Consider the following 18,509-nt stretch of genomic DNA (forward strand, 5'->3'; position numbering starts at 1 on the left):
AGCGGGACGCGGTGGGGATGCGGGCAGCAGCGGAGCCGCCAGGTGGCAGCCGCAGGCCGCGTGCGGGGCTCAGCCGCATTCCCCCCCCCCCCGCAGCCCCGAACCCCCCCGAAGTTTTGCGGGAGCGAAGCGTGGAGAAAGCCGACGTTACCCGGGTTTTGCTCAGAACCCGGGAGAGGGGAATCACAGAACGGCCAGGGTTGGAAGGGACCTCAAGGATCACGAAGCTCCAACCCCCTGCCACACGCAGGGCCACCAACCTCCACATCTCACAGCTGCCCAGGGCCCCATCCAACCTGGCCTTGAACACCTCCAGGGATGGACGGGGCATCCACAGCCTCTCTGGTTATTAATTAGTGTAGAAAATCTCCTGTGGAATTACCAGTAAAAAGATCGATGTGAACCGATTAGATTTGCTGCTTCTGGGCCCTGCTGGAAGCTGCAACACGTATGCTGTCCTTCTGCACCTCTTTTTTTTTTTTTTTTTTAAAGCAGCATTAAATATTTAATTTGCTTTATTTTTGTAAACAGGTCGGTGATGCTGAACAGAAATAATTGTGCCAGTGAATCACAAATCAACATAGTGCAGATATTAGACACAAGACAGCCCAGACTCATAATGCCTCCGGCTGTCATCTGAGTCCTGGAGGATTTATGACTGCCAACACAAATAGCAGATTCCTATGGGAGCTCCCTCGGAGGCTGTCAGTGCTGCTGCTGGGAAATCTCCTTGCTGTATTTACTGCATTGACTGTGGGCAGGGAACGAGGTGGGCAGCACTGCACAGCCTCAGCCACTGCCTGCTCAGGCAGAGCAGCTGCAGCCCCACCAGCACAGAGCATCAGCTTCATGCTCACCTCTTGCACCCTCTGCCTCCACCAAGTGCTCAGCAGCAGCTTTCCCTTTCCTCTGCCCTTTTTCTCTGGTCTCACTGCACTTTTTTTGAATCCTAATATCCCACTGCTTCAACGCGTCAGGGATTTTCAACATCTGCTCTCAGAAAAGCGCTGCCATTTCTTGCCTACCTCACAGCATTGCTGCCTCTCCAAAACCAGCTGCCAGCATCTGCACTGCGAAGCTTCTGAGCAAGGATTGGCCCGGTGTTGGCTTCAGCCCCACGTAACAACACCGAAAGAGCAAGGAGAACAAAAGCCCTTCGGTGCAAGCACATTAAATTTCCCTTCTTTGCTGCCGGCATCCCAGCACTGGTGGCATTGTCCTCAGCCAGCAGGTGACAGCGGACACTCCCCAGGTCCTGCATTGCGATGCAACGACTCTGGGCTGCACTGCAAACACTTTTTAACCTCCAAATGCATTTGGGCTCATCCAAGGGGCTGCTGCTGGCACAGAGCCCGGTGGTTTGGCAGACACCGTTCTAAAGAAAAAGAGGAGGGGGGGAATGGTGGAAAAATGTCCCCTCCGGTCCTTGTGTTGAATTAAACCACATGTATATTTTTAAAATACAGTGCAAAGGAACAACTCTCCGGCACATGTTCAAGAGCAGAGTCTTATTTCAGAGATTTCAAAAAATTAGTGGCTGAACGCTGAAACAATATAGCCTTTAGAGGAAGGCATTTGGAAATGATTAAAGAGCCTGAACTCATGCGTCCCAAATAAAATAAATAAATAAATAAATAAATTAGTGCCTCACGTTGGTAGCAACTGTCAGCTACTAAAAAAAAAATAAAAAAAAAATCAGAGGAAGGGGGAACAAATCAAACTCAATCTTGCATAATGCAATGCTCCGAGCCAAGGAGAGACCGCCAGCCTGGGGGGGCCGCGCAGCCCTGGCTGAGCATCGTGCAGAGCCCCCAACGGAGCTCCCAGCAGCTCCAGGGGATGGGGAGAATCGCACCTCGAGCTTAGCAAAGCTGCTGCTGCCTTTGGAGGGGAAGGGGAAATAAAGCAGCCCTGAGGCCAAACACTTAGCAAACTAATTGCTCGTTAATGATCTTCCAAACTAGCTCGTGAAAAAGGCTTTGAATTTCCATCGCTCCGCACATCTGGGCCAGCAGTTTAACAGCACATCAGTGTGTGTAAAAAACCCGATGAACGGACTGCAGATCAGGGGAGATTTCCCGGATCCCGCATCGCTGTCTCGCGGTGCCTCGACCCTGCTCAGACTTGAAGATTCCTCTGCATTCCTCCTCCCAAGCCCAAGTTTCCACTAAGATAACAGTGAAATCCAGCTTTTGCCTTTGGTTTTGCAAGCTGGTTTACAGCCACGTGGAGATTTGGAAAGCTGTAGTGCTGCCGGGAATGCATCATCATCCTCATCCTGCAGACACAGCAGTGCCCCAGCTGAGGTCTGGGGGCTCCTGGGCCACCCACCTCATCCCAGAGCCCTGCAGATCAGCCCTGCAGATCAGGGGGAGCAGTCAGTATGGAGCGATGCCACAGCTCAGCCCTGCCAGCCCAGGGCTGCTCTGCACGTTGGTCACAAGCTGCACAGACAGGAACTTCCCCATGCCTCATGTCTGAGACCTTAAAGACAAAGAGGTGTTCTGAATTTGCTTCGGTAGGAAGAGACTTTGGTAACATCAACACTGGGGGAGCTTGAAACGAAACCAGGCTGTTCATCATCTACAAGGGACAAACATCCTCAGCAAGGGGAGCTGGCAGCCCGTGTCACTGAGCAGCTCAGGGGACACAAAGGGCAGCTGCCCCCGAAATGGGATCCAGCTCTGAAATGGCCCCGGCTGCACACCCTGCCACGAGCTTCCTCCCTGCCTTAGCCAAGCTTGGCTCCTTCAGCAACACCCAGAAACGCATGGCATTTTAGAAACGAGGCCAGGATTTTCCATCCTTCCCATTCCTCTGCTCTGTTCCCAAGTCTGCCCGCACCGCTTGCTGCTTTGCTGGTTTTCCCTGGGCCAGGAATTTTAAATGAAATGTATTCCTTTGTAAGACACGAGGAATTATGAATTGATAAAGACTTCCCATTATCGTTTAACATCTACCACCCCGATCCTTCAGCATGGCTGTACCTTAATTGCAAGCAGATGTCTTTCTCTGCTGACACGTTAAATAGAAGCAGGAAGGCCCACTGCTATCTCCCATCAACAATTTGCACAAGAGCAGCGAACAGATTTTCTAAGAACAGAACCACTGCAGGAGAGGGGAGATTAAGTTCCTGCAGACCAGACTCAGAGCAGCGCAGCAAAACAAGGCACAGCTTGGGAAACAATGAGCCCTAACAGCCCCTAATCTCAAATAACCGAAAGCTTTTGTGAAGAAAAATGAATTTGCTGAAATTAATACTGCGTGAGCACACCGGAGAGCTTGGAGGTGGAGGCAACGCAGTACAGAAATGACACAACTGGCAGCACCGTGGGCCAGCTCCATTTCTGTGCCCCATTCAGTGCCCACCCAGGGCAGGGAAGCACTGAGCACAGGGACGTGCAGCCTGCTCCCACCTTCCCCATCAGCCCCATCCCACTGCAAAGCTCTGGGGCTGAGCAGAACCAGGGAATTCTCAATAGAAGTGAAAGTGACAGGGTGTTTAGCAAACATTAAACCCAGAAAGCTTAAAAGGTCTTCCAGGATTATTAAATAAACATTTAGGGTGAGTGAGAGGGAAGAACAGGGAATGGTGAAGAAATTGTAAACACTGGAGTAGGCAGTTAGGGGCTACAGTAATTCAGCTGGGCAGCTCCGTGCTTAATAATTAAAGTAGTATCACATGTAATTACCCTTCAGCTGTCTGGCAACCATTAATCCGGGGGGAGATTTTCATAAACATTTAGCTCAGTATTCTTTTTTTTTTTTTTTTTAAGACCATTTAACATGGAACATTCAATGTATCACCTCAGCAGCCACCCCTGGTTGCTCCCTCATCCCCAGGCTGGGCACTGGGGATGCTGAGATCTCACCCATGGGTGCCCAGCAGTGGCACTGCAGGTGAGGAGGGCAGCTCAGCCATCAGCACCTCACATATGGCCACACACTGAATTACCCTGGAACTGCCACAAACATGCTCTGTCCTCCCACAGAATGGCCAAGGTTGGAAGGGACCTCAAGGATCACGAAGCTCCAACCCCCTGCCACACGCAGGGCCACCAACCTCCACATCTCACAGCAGCCCAGGCTGCCCAGGGCCCCATCCAACCTGGCCTTGAACACCTCCAGGGATGGACGGGGCATCCACAGCCTCTCTGGGCAGCTGTTCCAGCACCTCACCGCTCTCATAGCAAACAACTTCCCCCTGACATCCAACCTCAATCTGCCCTCCCTCAACTTCAAACCATTTCCCCTTGTCCTGCTGTTATCTCCCCTTTCAAAGGGTTGATTCCCCTCCTGTCTGTAGGCTCCTTTTAGGGACTGAAGGCTGCACTGAGGTCACCCCACAGCCTTCTCTTCTCCAGGCTGAACAAGCCCAGCTCCCTCAGCCTGTCTTTGTAGTGGAGGTGCTGCAGCCCCTGCTCATCTCTGTGGCTCCTCTGGACCCTCTCCAACAGCTCCCTGTCTTTCTTGTGCTGGGGGCTCCAGCCCTGGACGCAGTGCTGCAGATGGGGCCTCACAAAGCAGAGCAGAGGGGGACGATCACCTCCCTGTCCCTGCTGCCACCTCTCTGCTGATGGAGCCCAGGATCCCATTTGCTTTCCGAGCTGCAATCTCTCCAGATTAGTGTTCACCCTGACTGTGCAATAGCAGAGGAGATTGCCCAGGCTGGGTGCAATTACTCTGCTGCTCTGTTGCAAATTGCTTTGGCTAAAGGAATTGCAGTTCATCATTGGTGCAGTTTAATGAAGTTCTGAGCACTGCAGGTCAGAGCCATGCATGTGCTTGCTCTTGTGGCAAAGAAAAATATCTTCTAGCAAATTAATCTCTCATCCATGTTAATAACTCAGGAGTTTGGTGGGGGTCACACGGAGCAGCAGCAGCAGCACTGTGACCCAGGTGTGGTTCATCCAGCCACAGCCCTGCTTTCCCACACCTCCTTGCTGAAGTGAGGACTTGGCACACATCTCCATCAGAAAAAAATGTTACTGACAGCATTTCCAGGCTGTGTACGTTTCTGCAGAGAAGTGGGACTATTTGCTGGCCCCTCACAGCTCCCTGGATCCTGGAAGCTCTGTGCAGCTGAGCTGATGATCCTGCGGGCACCGTCACCCTGCGCTGCAGAGCTGGGCACACCATTGCCCTTACATTGCCACCAAGACAGCTTGTGGCCAGCAGCCAGCCCAGAGGAGATTCCAGCCTTCTCTGGGAGGGTCTTGGAACAGACTTCTCATTTTCCAGAGACTGGGAGGCTTCTGCAGCTCAGCCAGCCGACCTGACGGGCCGACCCACGGCTGCTGGCACAGCTCTGCCCAGGGAAGCCAGTAGTGCAGGGCCACAGCCCCATGCATAGAGCAGAGGAGCCAGCCAGGCTCCCAAAAAGAGCACTGAAACGTGACTTTGTCACCTCCAGACTAGCAGAGGGGTGCAGCTCAGCCAACAGTTAGGATGCTCAGAGGCTCGGATGGGATTCCTAGAGAAGAAATGACAATAAAATGAGTCTGAGCCCTCACAAAACAGAGGCTTTTACAGCACTTGCTGTGAATTCTGAGCGATTTTCCCCTCCCTCAATCTCATAGAGGACTTTCTCTGCACTGAGGTTGAAGCAGAGCTTCCCACGTCTGCATGCCCTGTGGCTCAGGGCACACTCAGACACAGCAGGGAGTTTTGCATCTCTTTAATCCTTGATGGATCTTTTTTTTCCACAAAAGCATCTGAAAGGAAAGGAAGTATTTCTTTCCCACTTCCTGTTCTGTTCTTCATCGTGGCACGTTACAAATTCCTTGTTTTCCTCTGTGCATCTCCCCCAGTCTACGCTTTGTGTGGCCACGTGCAGCAAGGCACCCTTTGCTTTACAGAATTAGGGCATAAACACCATTCCCCACTGTGGAGACATCCACACGTCTCCTCGCCACCCCATGTAGGACTTCAGCCCCTCAGCAGCACAAAGAGGGGCAGTTCTGTCCTGAAGTTGCAGCACGTGTCCCAGCAAAGCTGAACACCACCAGAGCAAAGGAGGGCTTTGGTGGGAACTGGTGTTACACCGTGCCCAGACAGCAGCAGCACTGCAGATAAACACAGGCAGCATTTCCCTTGCAGACATGTCACCAGACTGCCTGAGCAGCTGTTGTGCATCACCTCCCCATCCTGCAGAACGTTAATAGAGCTCCTTGTCAGACACGCCAGCCTGGTATCTGCTCTTCTCCAGGAGAAACCGTCCCTAATTGCTCACAATTTCCAGCCCTGTGTTCCCCAGCAGGGGTCAAAGAAGAACACAGATTGCCAAGGACAAGAAATTAATTGTGGGATGGAAGATGACTTTTGTATAGCATGAAAGCAAACCGTATTTATTTAGAGCTTAACTATGAACTGGAGACCAGAAACTCAATTAACAGACGATACTCAACAGAAAGAATGCTGGAGCAAATAAGATAAACATACTGGGAGGATAAACTGAGTCACAAGAGGATGATATTTTATTTTACGCAAGAATCAGACAAGCCCAGGGCAGGCTGTTGGCAAGGCTGAGCATCCTCGTGCTGCCAGATCAGCTGTTACACCCTCACACAAGCTAGAAGCAGTTTTCCATGGGGCACAGCCCATAGACACAACGCAGTCACTGCTGGGCAGCCCTCAACCATCCCCAAGCCTTCTCAGCCTCCCTGCATTGTGAAGCCAGACTCAGAGCTGGACACAAGAGCCTGAAACAAAGTGCATTCGGGTCAGCAAAACTCCCCTAACTTTGGGTATTTCTTTGCACCCCCAGCACTCAGCAGGATCTAAGCACACACCTTACTTTACAGTTACATACGTGCACGTGAAAATCTCACCCCGAATTATTACACAGCAGAACTCATAAAAGTCCTGGTTTAGAATGAGCATGCTGCATAAATAGAACTCATAACAATCAGTATTTGAACCGATTATAGCATAACTCATATGTTTGAGCTGCTCTTACCTGCTCTCATGGCACCACGTGCTGTTGCTGATGTCCCTGGCCAGGGGCACTGGAAGGCAGGAGCTCCCTGATTTCTCCACTATCAAACCTCCCCTCCAACCTGAGACCAACTCCAGGCTATGCTCAGCCCTGCTGGCTGCTTCTCAAAGGATGGGTGACTGCTCTGATTGGAATAACCTGAGAGCTGGAGCCAGGGCTGGCTAATGTGTGTGCCTGCTTTCCTTTCTACCAGTGACAGCAACAACATTTTCTAGGAAATAATTCCTGCAGACAGTGCTGTTTGTTTTGTAAGGAGCTCATTGCCTTTGTTTGCACGGGTGTGAGCTAGCTGGTTTGCAACAGGGCTATTAATGTACAGATAAAGCACTGCCTAGAAGCAGCACTTTGACAGCACTTCTGTCTCAGCACTGTGGATCTATGGTTGAAGCTCTTGCATCTCTCCTTGCCGGGCAGCAGTGAAGATAAGCTGTGTCTGCATAGAGACAGTGTGCTGAACCCTTGGATGTCAGAATGAGTAATGCAACTGATATGGAAAAGGCAACAATAAAAATAACTTTGAAAGGGAGGAAAAAAAAAAACCCCAACATTTTATTGAGAGGTTTTCTTGCTCCAATCACAGAAGAGAGAGAACAGAAGCCATAATGTGTTTATATCAACCACAAGTTTAAAACAAAGCAAAACAATCAAGTACAGATTTCTTTGTCAAAATATACCATGAGAAAAGCAAGCAGTGCTCTGCTGTAATGCATTGTGCTCACATGAGAGGTTCCCACAGCAGCACAGACTCCTCACACAGCTCTGGGTAGTGCCTGCTCAGAGCACTCACACAACATCTGTGCTCTTCTTCTACGCTGTCACAATCACATTTGGAGCATTCGTCCTTCAAAACCTATTTGATGTGTAGCTTGGGCTGCTCCCCTCGAGCCTCACGAGTAAATAAGGAATGTGGAGCCCTCAAAGCCCACTGCAGCTCTGTGCCCTGCATGACCCCCACGTGGCTCTCACACCCCCAGACCTGTTTGCAGAGTGCATGGGCTGCACTGTAAGATGATTTCTGGGTTCTAAGAGCAGGGGTGCACCACTGGGGAGCGTTAAGTTTGGTTGTGAGATGCATCTCCCTCCTCTTGTCCAAAAAAGCTGCAGCACATCCAGCCCAGACATCCCCAGCATCGCATCACGTCCCACTGCACTGCACTGCACTGCAGCCACCTCTGACAGCACCCACGTGGGACAGAAAACGATGTCTCTATAAAAACAGGGAGGGGAAATCACATCGTTGTTGATTAATTTAGCAGTTTTAGTTAAGAGACGATTGATACATAAAAGACAAAGCATAAAGAACAGATATTAGTTTTGAAAATAAATGCAACGTCAAAACCGACCACTGAAATCATCTCCCATGAGCAGACTGCTGCGGCTGCAGTGCTGAACACCTTCACCACGTCTGAGGCTTTCAGCCACGCCAAGGAAGCAGATGCTGATGTTGTTCTGCAGCCTCAGCCTCAGCACTGTGGGCCTGGAACTGCAGCCCAGTGCTGCTCCACCCCAAGGACCCCCAAAGGGTGGAGGAGATGGGAGCCCAGGGGGGCACAGGCAGCAGCTGCAGCTCTGATTTGGGGCTGCCACACAGGTTCTAAAATTAATGCTCTAAAATTACGTTAAAACAAAATGGAAATATATATCCTGTCTACCACACCATGTTACATCAAACTCTTAGTGCTGTTATTTTTTATTATTATTATTAAAATCCTCCACGTACAAAGAGAGCACAAGGGAAGCAATGATGCACAGGGGCTCTGCCTGCTCCATCTGCACAGAACTGCTGGCAGATCCCACAGCAGTTTGGCAGCAGGGTGGTACAACGACCAACACACTGTGTCTGAAACATCACACACAGCTCAGCTCAGCAGCCCTGAGCTGCTTCTAAAGCTTAGGGTGGATCTTTTTTGTGGTTTTGCTCCTTTTTTTTTTTTTTTTTTTTAAATTCACTGATAAAGTACATTATCTACAATGATTAACTTTGCATCACAGTAACAATGCTAATACACGCTGTGGTCTAAGACACTTAGTGGGATTTTCTAAAGAGTTCACATCCTAAATCCATCTCTCTGCTAGTTCTGAAGCAGCATTCATCAGGGTGCTCAGCATATTTAGGGAGTTTATCTACAATAAAGTCCATGGTTCAGTCATGAAAGAAACACACAGCGCTCCCGAGCCAGAGAACAATTCATTCACCAGATCTGAGCAGAGTTAACTGCAAAGCTACAGGATTATTTCAAGTTTTAAGACAGTCATTCTCTTAAGAGCAATCATGATTGATGAGAATGATGAATAGAAGCAGGATGGTGTAATTAATGTGGAGCAATGTGGGACTATGCAGAAAAGAACACGTCCAATTAACAGAATAATGAATTTCAGCCTGGTCAATAAATGTAATCATTTGGATGCAGTATTCATTGTCTTTCATAAAACGACACAACCTCACGCTAAGGTGACATATTGATGACAGGAAAAAAAAAAAACCAACAGTACATCCAAAGCCAAGCTGTCACACATCAAAACCTGGACACCAATCAGTCCCACAGCAACTGCAGGAAGAGGAGCACGGAGATGATGCAGCCCTGTGCTGCTCCACAGGGACCACTCCTTGCCCTTCTGCACTGCAATGTTTTGCTGACAGCCTGAAGAAACTACGAAATATTGGTGGTAAGATGAGCAATGACACGAGCCAGCAAGCAGAGCCTCGCTGGGGGACACAGCCAGGTGTGTGGGACCATGCAATGGTTGGGAGTGAGACCCAGCAAATCAGGGCACCGTGAGGTCCCAGGGCTGAGGCTCAACCCAAAGGCACTCAGACTGGAATACTGGTTGGTTTGTATTTACCATGAGGGCAATTTAGCTACTAGGAGGTTTTATCAGGGGTTCGATGGATGCTGCTTCACTTGTTTATTAGCTCGTATTGTCAGGATGGAATACTTTTCCAATAGGCTGGCTCTGGTCCTGTAGGGATTAACTCGGGTTCTCCTGCAGCCACAAATACAGGTGGTCACGAGGGTCATGTCCAAAATCGTGTGGTCTCACACCCCTCTGCATCTGATCGTTGCTATTTCCATGAACTCACAGCAATGGGTCTTTGGCTACTGCAGATGTATGTGGTCCATGACCTCAGGGTCTGCTCAGTGCTCACTCTGGGAAATGCTGGCATGGGGCAGGAGGTGGGGCTGGGGGAGCTCTGAGGATGAGGAAGAAAAGGGGGGTTTGGCCCCCATGGGGGTCACTTGAAGACAGATGGGAACGTTGGGCAGTCCGGAGCTTTCACCTTCTTCATGAACTTCTTGAACTCTTTGTTCTTCTTGTCCCACTTGTAGATGGCTGTCAGAAGGTGCTGGGTCTTCACCTGGCGGCCCATGATGAGGAAGTGGTGGCCAAGGTTGTCCAGCTGGTGGCAGGGGCAGTCAGCCCCGTTCTTCAGGAGCAGCACCAACTTCTTCAGGTTCTTCTTGCGGATGGGCCCCAGCTTCAGCGCCTTCCTCTTCCGTGGAATGATCACTTTGTCCCCATTCTCCTTTTTCACCTCCTTGATGGTCATCTTAAGAGCTGAAAAACAAGCCAAGGAGAAGGGAAAAAAAAACAGGAAGTTCTCAGCACAAAACAATTTTAATTGAGAAGGAAATTTGTTCAGCAGCACAACGCGTGATTTGCTAGCAAAATGTTAGCTGAGCAGTGACAGAGAGATTCTTAAGAGATCAACTCAGCTCCTCAAACATTTGCTTTCAGGCTCTCCTGCCCTCAGGCAGCTGTGGAACACATTCTGAACACTGAGTATTGCTATGTATGAACTGGTGGGGACCTGGGGAGCAGGGCCAACCCCATCCCATACCAACAGAAGAATTCTCCTCTTTGGATTCAGTGCCTTCCTGAGTAAATAGCAACCCAAATAAAAGAAAATTAATGCTCATTTGCCATGACCATGAACAGGAATTTAGTAAGCATGGGAAAAATGATGGAAATGTGTTGTACATTAAAGTACCACTTCTGTGCCATTTGGCTCTGTCTCGTTTTTTGGGAAAAGCACATATGGCCAAAAATGACTAACATATTTCCATCATTTGGGAGTTTACTTCAGAGCTGCAGATAAATAACTTTCAGATATGTGATGGTCTGCTATCCCTTCCCATTTGATCCTCAGACGTGTGAGCAGCAGATAGCACAGCAGAAGCCACGGGCTCTGGCAGAGGAAAGAGTCCCCTGCATCACTGCTCCTTGAAGTTCTGCCCTGCTGGAACTTGTAGCAATAAATACACGTCGTATTCAGGTCACCACTGCAGACACACATGGCAGCAGGACAGCAATGACAGCCTCAAGAAGGCAGCACAGTCTGTGTGCTACCTCGTGCTCCCAGCCACTGCACTGGCAGTGAGAATAATGGTATTTGTCTGCCCACATGCCAAAAAAGGCTGTTGTGCTTGCCAAGAGCCCTGTCGTGTTATACTATTACTGTACAGGAAAGCAATCCAGGGCTGGAAACTAAAGGAAAGCTTTCTTTCTATCTGCTTTCCAAATTCAGGATGCTCAGGGAGCTAGAGATGCAAGCTTTACAGAGCAGGAGAGACCAAAGCAGCTCAATTTGCACCGAGCCCTGGAACAGCACAAGGCACAGGAGCACATCACTGAGATCACCCCCACCCCAGGTGTACCCAGCCCACACCACCTGGCTCCATCCCAGTGCTCCCCCACATGTAGGAGCCCCACACCAGCACCCCCAGGGGCAGGGAAGGGAATGTGAGAGAGTGGAAAGCTCTGCTGTTCCTGCAGCCTCATTGCTCCTTCCTTCAGGAATCGCACAGAAGAAGGAAACCTGCCAGAAGACACATTAGGGCTGTAACTGGAGAAGGGTGCAGGCAAGGAGCTGTCAGTCAAGGGGAAAAATAAACAGCGTGTATTGATCTTACTGCAGTCCTGGTTCAGCAAGAGCGTGCTGGGCAGGATCTCTCAGACCTCAGGGAAAGGGTAGAAACGATAAATACACCCACCAAGAGAAACGGAGAGCAGCAGCATGCCAGGGCTGCCCAACCCCGAGCTGCAACAAGCAGGCAGAGCACCAACAGCACAGCCCAGGGATGTGCAGGAGCCCTGCAACAAGGGCACCACGTGAACTAGGAAAGAGCAGTGAGCAGAGCCCACCACCAGCTGCCCCTCGCAGTGCACGTAGTTTAAACATTTACAGTACATGTCTGGCTGTGATGAGGTTCTGTAACCTGTCAGCTGCCGGTGTTTACCTTGCTGGATGTGCATGAGAAACCTCAGTTGGAGGGGACGGGAGTTTATGTTAGCACCAGATAAACAGCTCTCCGTGAGAAATCACCCCCACGACAGTAACCCCTGAAGACTAAACAGAGATCTGAGGATCCTGTGCTGGGAGAGCACTTCCTGGGGCCGACCCATCGCTCACCAGCTGCTCCCCACTGCCAGGCATCCCCAAAGCATCCTGCCCACATCCTTCAGCCCAGCTCCCAGCACACCAGAGTGGCTGGAGGGAACCTCTCCTCAATGGAGGAGGAAGAACACAGTGGCAGAAGGAAGAAGTGCCAAAGGCAGCAGCTTGAAACCTACACCACTGAGAATCCACGCAAATGAACTTTTCCACTGCTATTTATTCTGGTGACAAGAGAGGAAGAGGAGAACAAAAGGCAACCCAAAATGCAACCAGCTTTCCATTGTGAGGAAAGAATGATGCCTCACACGCAGCAGACACCAGTTATGTCCTGCTCAGCTGCTCTGGACTCCTCTCCAGGAAGAAGTTGTCTCGTTTTCACAAGAAAACTCCTGGGCCACAGATGAGCAGCTCAGGGCAGGCAGCTCCCAGCCACACTGAATTCTTGCACTCCGGGAGCACACACATTCCTGAGGAACTATTACATGGGTGTTCCTGTGGATGCTTTCCCCCGTTAGAAAAAGTCTGCACTGAACTTAGTTAGGCCTTTTGGCATACCAAACCTGCAGGCGTGGGGAATTCATTTCCAGCAGAAGGGGTAAAGCATCAGCACAGAGCAGGTTGGGGTTTGCACAGCACACATTCAAGTGCTAATCCCCACGGAATGCACACCTTGCTCAATGCCCCTTTAATAGCTTTTCAGGAAAGTTACAGACACTAGCAAGGATGTCAAAACCAGTTAATGCTGGGCTTGATCTGAAAAAGCTCGTATTTTTCCCTGCAACAGCTTTCTTTGGTTGTTTCTTTGTGGGTTTTTTTTTTGTTTTTAATGAAGCTCTGTTTCCCTATGATTGTCTGACTCACTTATGAGCCATAATGGATTTAGGACACAGCTTTCCAACAGCACTGCATTTTTTCCCCTTCACTTCTCAGCCTTAAAAAGGCAAGGGATGGGTTTTTGGGTTCAACACCCAGACTTGGCAAGAAGAGCAGAACTCTGCTGAGACCCAGGGATGCCAGCAGCCTGGGCAGCAGACACCCAAAGACACCTCCCTGCTGAGCTGCCATGGGGCCATGCAGCTCCAAGACCCCATTCCCCACCAGACACATCCCATACACTGCTGCCACCACGCATCAACACTGACATCTAGAGGCATGCTTGCCCCCAGGCAATGGGACTGTACTGCTGACCCATATCGACCACAAGGGTGGTGGGAATCCAGTGGTCCAGGATCCAGCCTATGCAAAGCTGCACTGCCCTGCACAGCCCAGGAAGCCTCCCAGCACCCCAAGAACACCTCCAAGCCCACAACAAGGCAGCCCTCAGCTTGCCCAGGTAGCACAGTGGTTGCTGAGCAGCTGTAGCACCCTGTAGTGCCCTGCTCCCTGCACAGGGAGATGCCCTTCCAGCATCATCTACCCAACCTGCTGCACCAGGCACAGCTGGAAGGGAAGCAGGACGCTCTGCAGTCAGGGCACCAAGTGCCTTCTCTTCTCCACAATGCAGAACCATACCAGTGAGGAATAGCAGCAGGAAGGCTTCCTTACCAAACTCGCTGGCACACAGGTGTTCAACAATGGCCTCCGACTTCATCTCGTTGTCACACGGGGGACACACAGTGGTTCCTGGTGAGAAGAAAGAACAGGTGATGAGGAACGAGCCCAAGAGCACCACAAACCCAGGAGAGCCAAGAGCAGCCTGAAGCCCTGCCCTGGGGTGCCAGCAGCCAGCTCAGCAGGGCAGCACCTGCCTGGTCCCAGCCCCAGCACAGCCTCCTGCCAGCCCTGCTCCCCCCAGCCCAGGTGCAGGCAGCTGCTTGCAGAGGACAGGACTGACACAGAACGGAGTTTTCAGGGCCAAGCTCCCGGCTGGAGAAGCTGTTTGCATGGTGAGCAGCCTGCTGATGCTCTGTCCCACGATGCACCAAGCTGGCACACAGCACATGCAAAGGTATGGCAGGGAAGGCTCACACAACAAGGGTAACCACCCCAGAGCCAGACTGCGTTCAGGACATGCACAACCCAGCTCATCAGGAGAGCTCCTCACATCCAGAGGATAATGAACTGCTTCCAGGTTCCTGCCTCCAGCCAGCAGAGACCACCCAGCAGCACAGACAGAGGTTTGTGCTACTGACGGATGAATTTATTGAAGCAGGGAGATGCTCTCGGTCCAGCACAAGGGTTCTTTCCCACACACAAGAGCTGTTCTCTGGAGCCAGACTGCAGTGCAACATCTGCCAGCCTCCGCAGGCAGACGGAGCCTGGACCTGCAGCACAGCAGCTACCAGCAGGAGGGTGCAAAGCTGCACACCTCGTGCAGACCACAGTGCTGCTGCCTCGTCCGCAGACGCCCCGTGGGACTCCCAGCTGGACATTCATTCCTGTGCAGTGCTTCTCCCCTCCCACCACCCATCCTGTTTTGTGCCAAACCCTCATTCATTCCTGGGGTCATAAGCCACGTCTTTATTAATCACACATGTAGAGCAATTGGCCTTCCAATTGTCTCGGTTTGCCAGCAATAAGGTAATCCTCCCTGCGTCCAGGAGCAGCCCTAGAAATGCCATTCCTGTTGTGTCTGAGCTGGGCGACATCCCCTTCCAACACCCTACCAAATGCCATAGCCACTTTACCAGCTTAGCTTACAGGGACATGGGGAGAAGACAGTTTCTGGGACATGATGACAGCCCAAATGCTTTATTTTTAAATGAGCAGTCAGAATCTTTCCATACTGCCTGTACATTTAACAAGCTCATGGCAAAGGGATGCTGGAGGGAGGACCCCACACTGTCTGCTGCCAGGAGGAGAGCAGCTGAGCTGCAGACCACCCGAGCCCATACCCTGGGAGCAGAGGGATATACCCCTCATCATCAGCTTATCTCAAAGCCAAAGTGCACACCAGGAGGTCGAGCCCACACAGGGCAGATAGCCAGCAGGAAAGCCACCACCATGCCAAACCTACAAGCTTTCCAAGCTCCTACAAAAAAAAACGTAAAATAAAACTCACTGTTCCCTGGTGAAAAGTCAGGCTTTGTTTGAGCTGTGTGCATGGCCCCAGGGATGCTGTAGCACACCCACAGTGTGAGCAGGGGCTGCTGCTGTGCACCCTGGGCAGCTCAGGGACCTCAGCCCAACCCCCAGCACCCTGAGAGCACCCAACAGTCTGAGCTCTGACCACCTCCCAACCTACAACAGCTGGGACAGAGCCCACGTTCTGCATGTGACAGCTTCACTCTGAGGACTGTTCCCAGTTTTTCTCCCTGCTGACCATTTTCTAATGCCTGGCTTTAGAGCTAGCTTACTCCAGGGGCAGAGAAAAGGAATGTGTAATGCTATATTAATCTGCAACTCCCCTGATGCATCCTGTGGGCCTGCAGGCTTTACTGCCTAATGCTTAAGGAGAAAGGAATTCAGCAGGTCAGCTCTTTGAGAGGCAGAAACAAATTCCAATTTTAAGGTGTTAATGGGAAAAAATACTGAAAAGACTCGTTCTTATTAATGCCCTGAGAATGGGGTGGGGGGAGGGACACTGCTGGGCTCTGACCTTCTTTGAATCAATAGGAAACACCCCAGAGCCTGAAATCCATGGGGCTCCAGGAGTACACACCAGCAGAAGTCTGCACGCAGCTGCAGGCAGCAGAGGGGCTTTGCTGTAACAAAGTCACTGCAGTGATGTGAGTGACAGTGTGGAACCGAACATCGTGCTGCTGCACAGCACCAAAAGAAAGCAATGCTGCCCCAACTGTCTAAACAGGCCTGAAAGTTCATCACAAAGACGGCTGTTGAACCACACCAGAGAAGACTGGCAGATGCTGCTTGCTCACAAGGGTGACCCCAGGTCTGGAGCTACTAAAGCCTCTGAAGACATTGACCTGCACACAGCCCTGAGCAGGGGCAGCTCTACAGGCTCTACTTGGCTGCAAGTCCCTGAGGAATAAAAGCAACCTTTGTACCTGTTCACAAGACACAGCAGCAGTCTGGACCAAGGGTCTGGGTTCACCCAGAGCAGAGATCTTAGAGCCTCCCCTGAAAACAAAGAGCTCCTTCCAGCAATTGCTTCAGTAAGTGCTGTGCTCTCCTACAGCCCCTGCCTTCTCCCTCTGCAAACACCTCTCAGTAGCTTTACAAAGTGCTTTAACACAGAATGCTTACCTTACACCAGAACGTTCATTTGATTATTTTAAAAGTTTCCAGCAGCAAACCAGACTCATTGCAACTCACTGTGCCTCCACTCGGGCAGGCAACTGAGCCTCAGTGCTGCCTGGCAAGCGTGGTGCTCTGCTGGGACCACTGCCACCATCTACTCCAGCCAGACATTCCTGCCATGTGTAAGCACGCATCCCACTGCAGCTGAAGAGTGGTCCCACACGAGCCAAGCATGGAAGAGAAACACTTCTCAGGAGAACAGGGATGCACAGATTACAGCACTGCAACTCCCCAGGCTCCACGATTACTGCTCCAAGAGTGGCAAGGAGCAGGCAGCGCATCCATCCTGCCTGGGGACAAGAATACAGCCTTTCCTGAGCTGACATCCGTTCCCCCTCCCCCCAGCTCTGACCATGCCTTACCTTTAGGCCTGGAGACTTCGGTGGCATTGGGAGCTGTCATGGCAATGCAGACATCATCTTGTGGGAACTGGTCACATTTGAGCATCTCTGGCCAAAAGAAGCCAAAGAACTGCATGACGGGCTCACAGGAATCACGCACAGCCTCGCAGAGCCAGCGGCACGGGTAGACCGGCCGGTCCAGGCAGACGGGAGCAAAGAGGGAGCAGAGGAAGACCTGGGTGCCCATATGGCAGTTCTTGTTGAGCAGCGGCACCCAGCTGCTCGCCTGGTGCTTCACCTCGGCCATGGTCTCGTGGTCCAGCAGGTTGGGCAACACCATCTTATCATAACCCACGCTGTGACACAGCCTCAGGTCGGCTGGGATGGCCACGCATTGGTGAGGTTTGGTGTAAAAGCGACCCCCAGGGTAGGGGCCCAGATCGGACTGGTAGCTCACGTAGTCATACTCGCTGGCCCCGCCGCACGCCAGCAGCCCCGCGGCCAGCGACAGCAGCGCCCGCAGCTCGCCCCGCACTCCGCCCATGGCCGCGCCGACGGCCGCCCCGACGGCACCGCCCGCGGCACCGCCACTCCCCGCAGCTTCAGCCGGATTCCCCCGCTCTGTTCCCAGACACCCCTTCCACCCCTTCCCGGGACTCCCACCCGACGTCCGGCGGCCCCTCCCGCCAGATGCCCGTCGCTGCCGCCGCTGCCCCCTCGCAAAGCCGCCCGCTCCCTCCCCAACCCCGGCCCCACTCTGGCCCCACCGCCCCGCGCCGCGGGTTTGTGAGCCCCCGGCAGCCAATCACGGCGGTACCGCCCGCCGCGGACTCGTCCTCCGATGTCAATCAGCGGCACCGGGAGCCAATCCCGCACCGGCCCGGCCGCCTCCGCACCGCCCCAGGCGAGCCCCGACGGCGCCGCGGTCCGGCGGAGGAGCTCCGTGCCTTGGAGCGAGCGGGAGGGCGAGGCACCTGCGGCACCGCGGAGAGGTGTTCGGGGAAGGCGAAAAGACGGGGAGGCTCCCTTAGGCTTAGGAAACGCGTGAGCGCGGCCGTAGCTCCTGCTGCTTCCTCCCCGGGAGAGCTGGGGGTGCCGGGGGCAGTTGTGGCACGGAGCTGAAGCAGCTCTGCAAAGCCCCAGTGCTCCTAAGCAGCTTTTCCAAGGTTGTGAATGTTTCTGAGAACCTGGAGTGGACCGTGCAGATCTCATTTCCCTGTGGACAAATTCCAACCCAAACTATGGTATTTGCAGGGGAAAAAAAAAAAAAAAAAAAAAGGGGGGGGGGGGGGGGAGAAGCAGGAGAAAGAGTAGGTCTGTTTCTTAAAGAGGAATTACGCCTGGAAGCATGCCCACAGTGCTGGAGCCGTGCAGCAGCAGCACCCAGTGCTGCCCCACCATCACATGTGGGCACAGCTGGGCCCCTCGGTTCTGGGCGTGCAGCTCAGTCACCCTGTGTGCAGGAGTTGGAACATCAGGCGGTCCCTGTGCTCCCCTGAGCCCCTTCCCTGGCCCTACACTGAGCTCAGTTACTGTTGCTGCCTTCTGCTGAAACAGCTTGTGATATTAAAAG

At 52.1% G+C, this 18,509-nt stretch overlaps 2 protein-coding genes across 2 annotated transcripts in view; both read right to left on the minus strand.

Annotated features, from left to right (window-relative positions):
- The window catches only part of ZMAT4 (zinc finger matrin-type 4), a 96,358-nt gene extending 88,989 nt beyond the window's left edge, over positions 1-7,369 (minus strand). The window contains exon 1 of the mRNA XM_085242729.1: positions 6,959-7,369. The gene's annotated coding sequence lies outside the window, so the exon portion shown is untranslated. The remainder of the gene's footprint in view (positions 1-6,958) is intronic.
- A 150-nt stretch (positions 7,370-7,519) lies between these two features.
- On the minus strand, positions 7,520-17,673 carry SFRP1 (secreted frizzled related protein 1). Its single transcript, XM_019622653.2, has 3 exons — positions 16,958-17,673; positions 13,941-14,018; positions 7,520-10,555 (listed from the first exon to the last, which is right to left on the minus strand). The coding sequence occupies exons 1-3, from the start codon at positions 17,478-17,480 to the stop codon at positions 10,233-10,235; spliced, it is 924 nt and encodes a 307-aa protein (XP_019478198.2). The 5' UTR covers positions 17,481-17,673; the 3' UTR covers positions 7,520-10,232.
- Between the last annotated feature and the right edge of the window lie 836 nt (positions 17,674-18,509).

The sequence above is a fragment of the Meleagris gallopavo genome, chromosome 24 (genome assembly GCF_905368555.1).
Source record: "Meleagris gallopavo chromosome 24, MGAL_WU_HG_1.1, whole genome shotgun sequence".
NCBI classification, from domain to species: domain Eukaryota; kingdom Metazoa; phylum Chordata; class Aves; order Galliformes; family Phasianidae; genus Meleagris; species Meleagris gallopavo.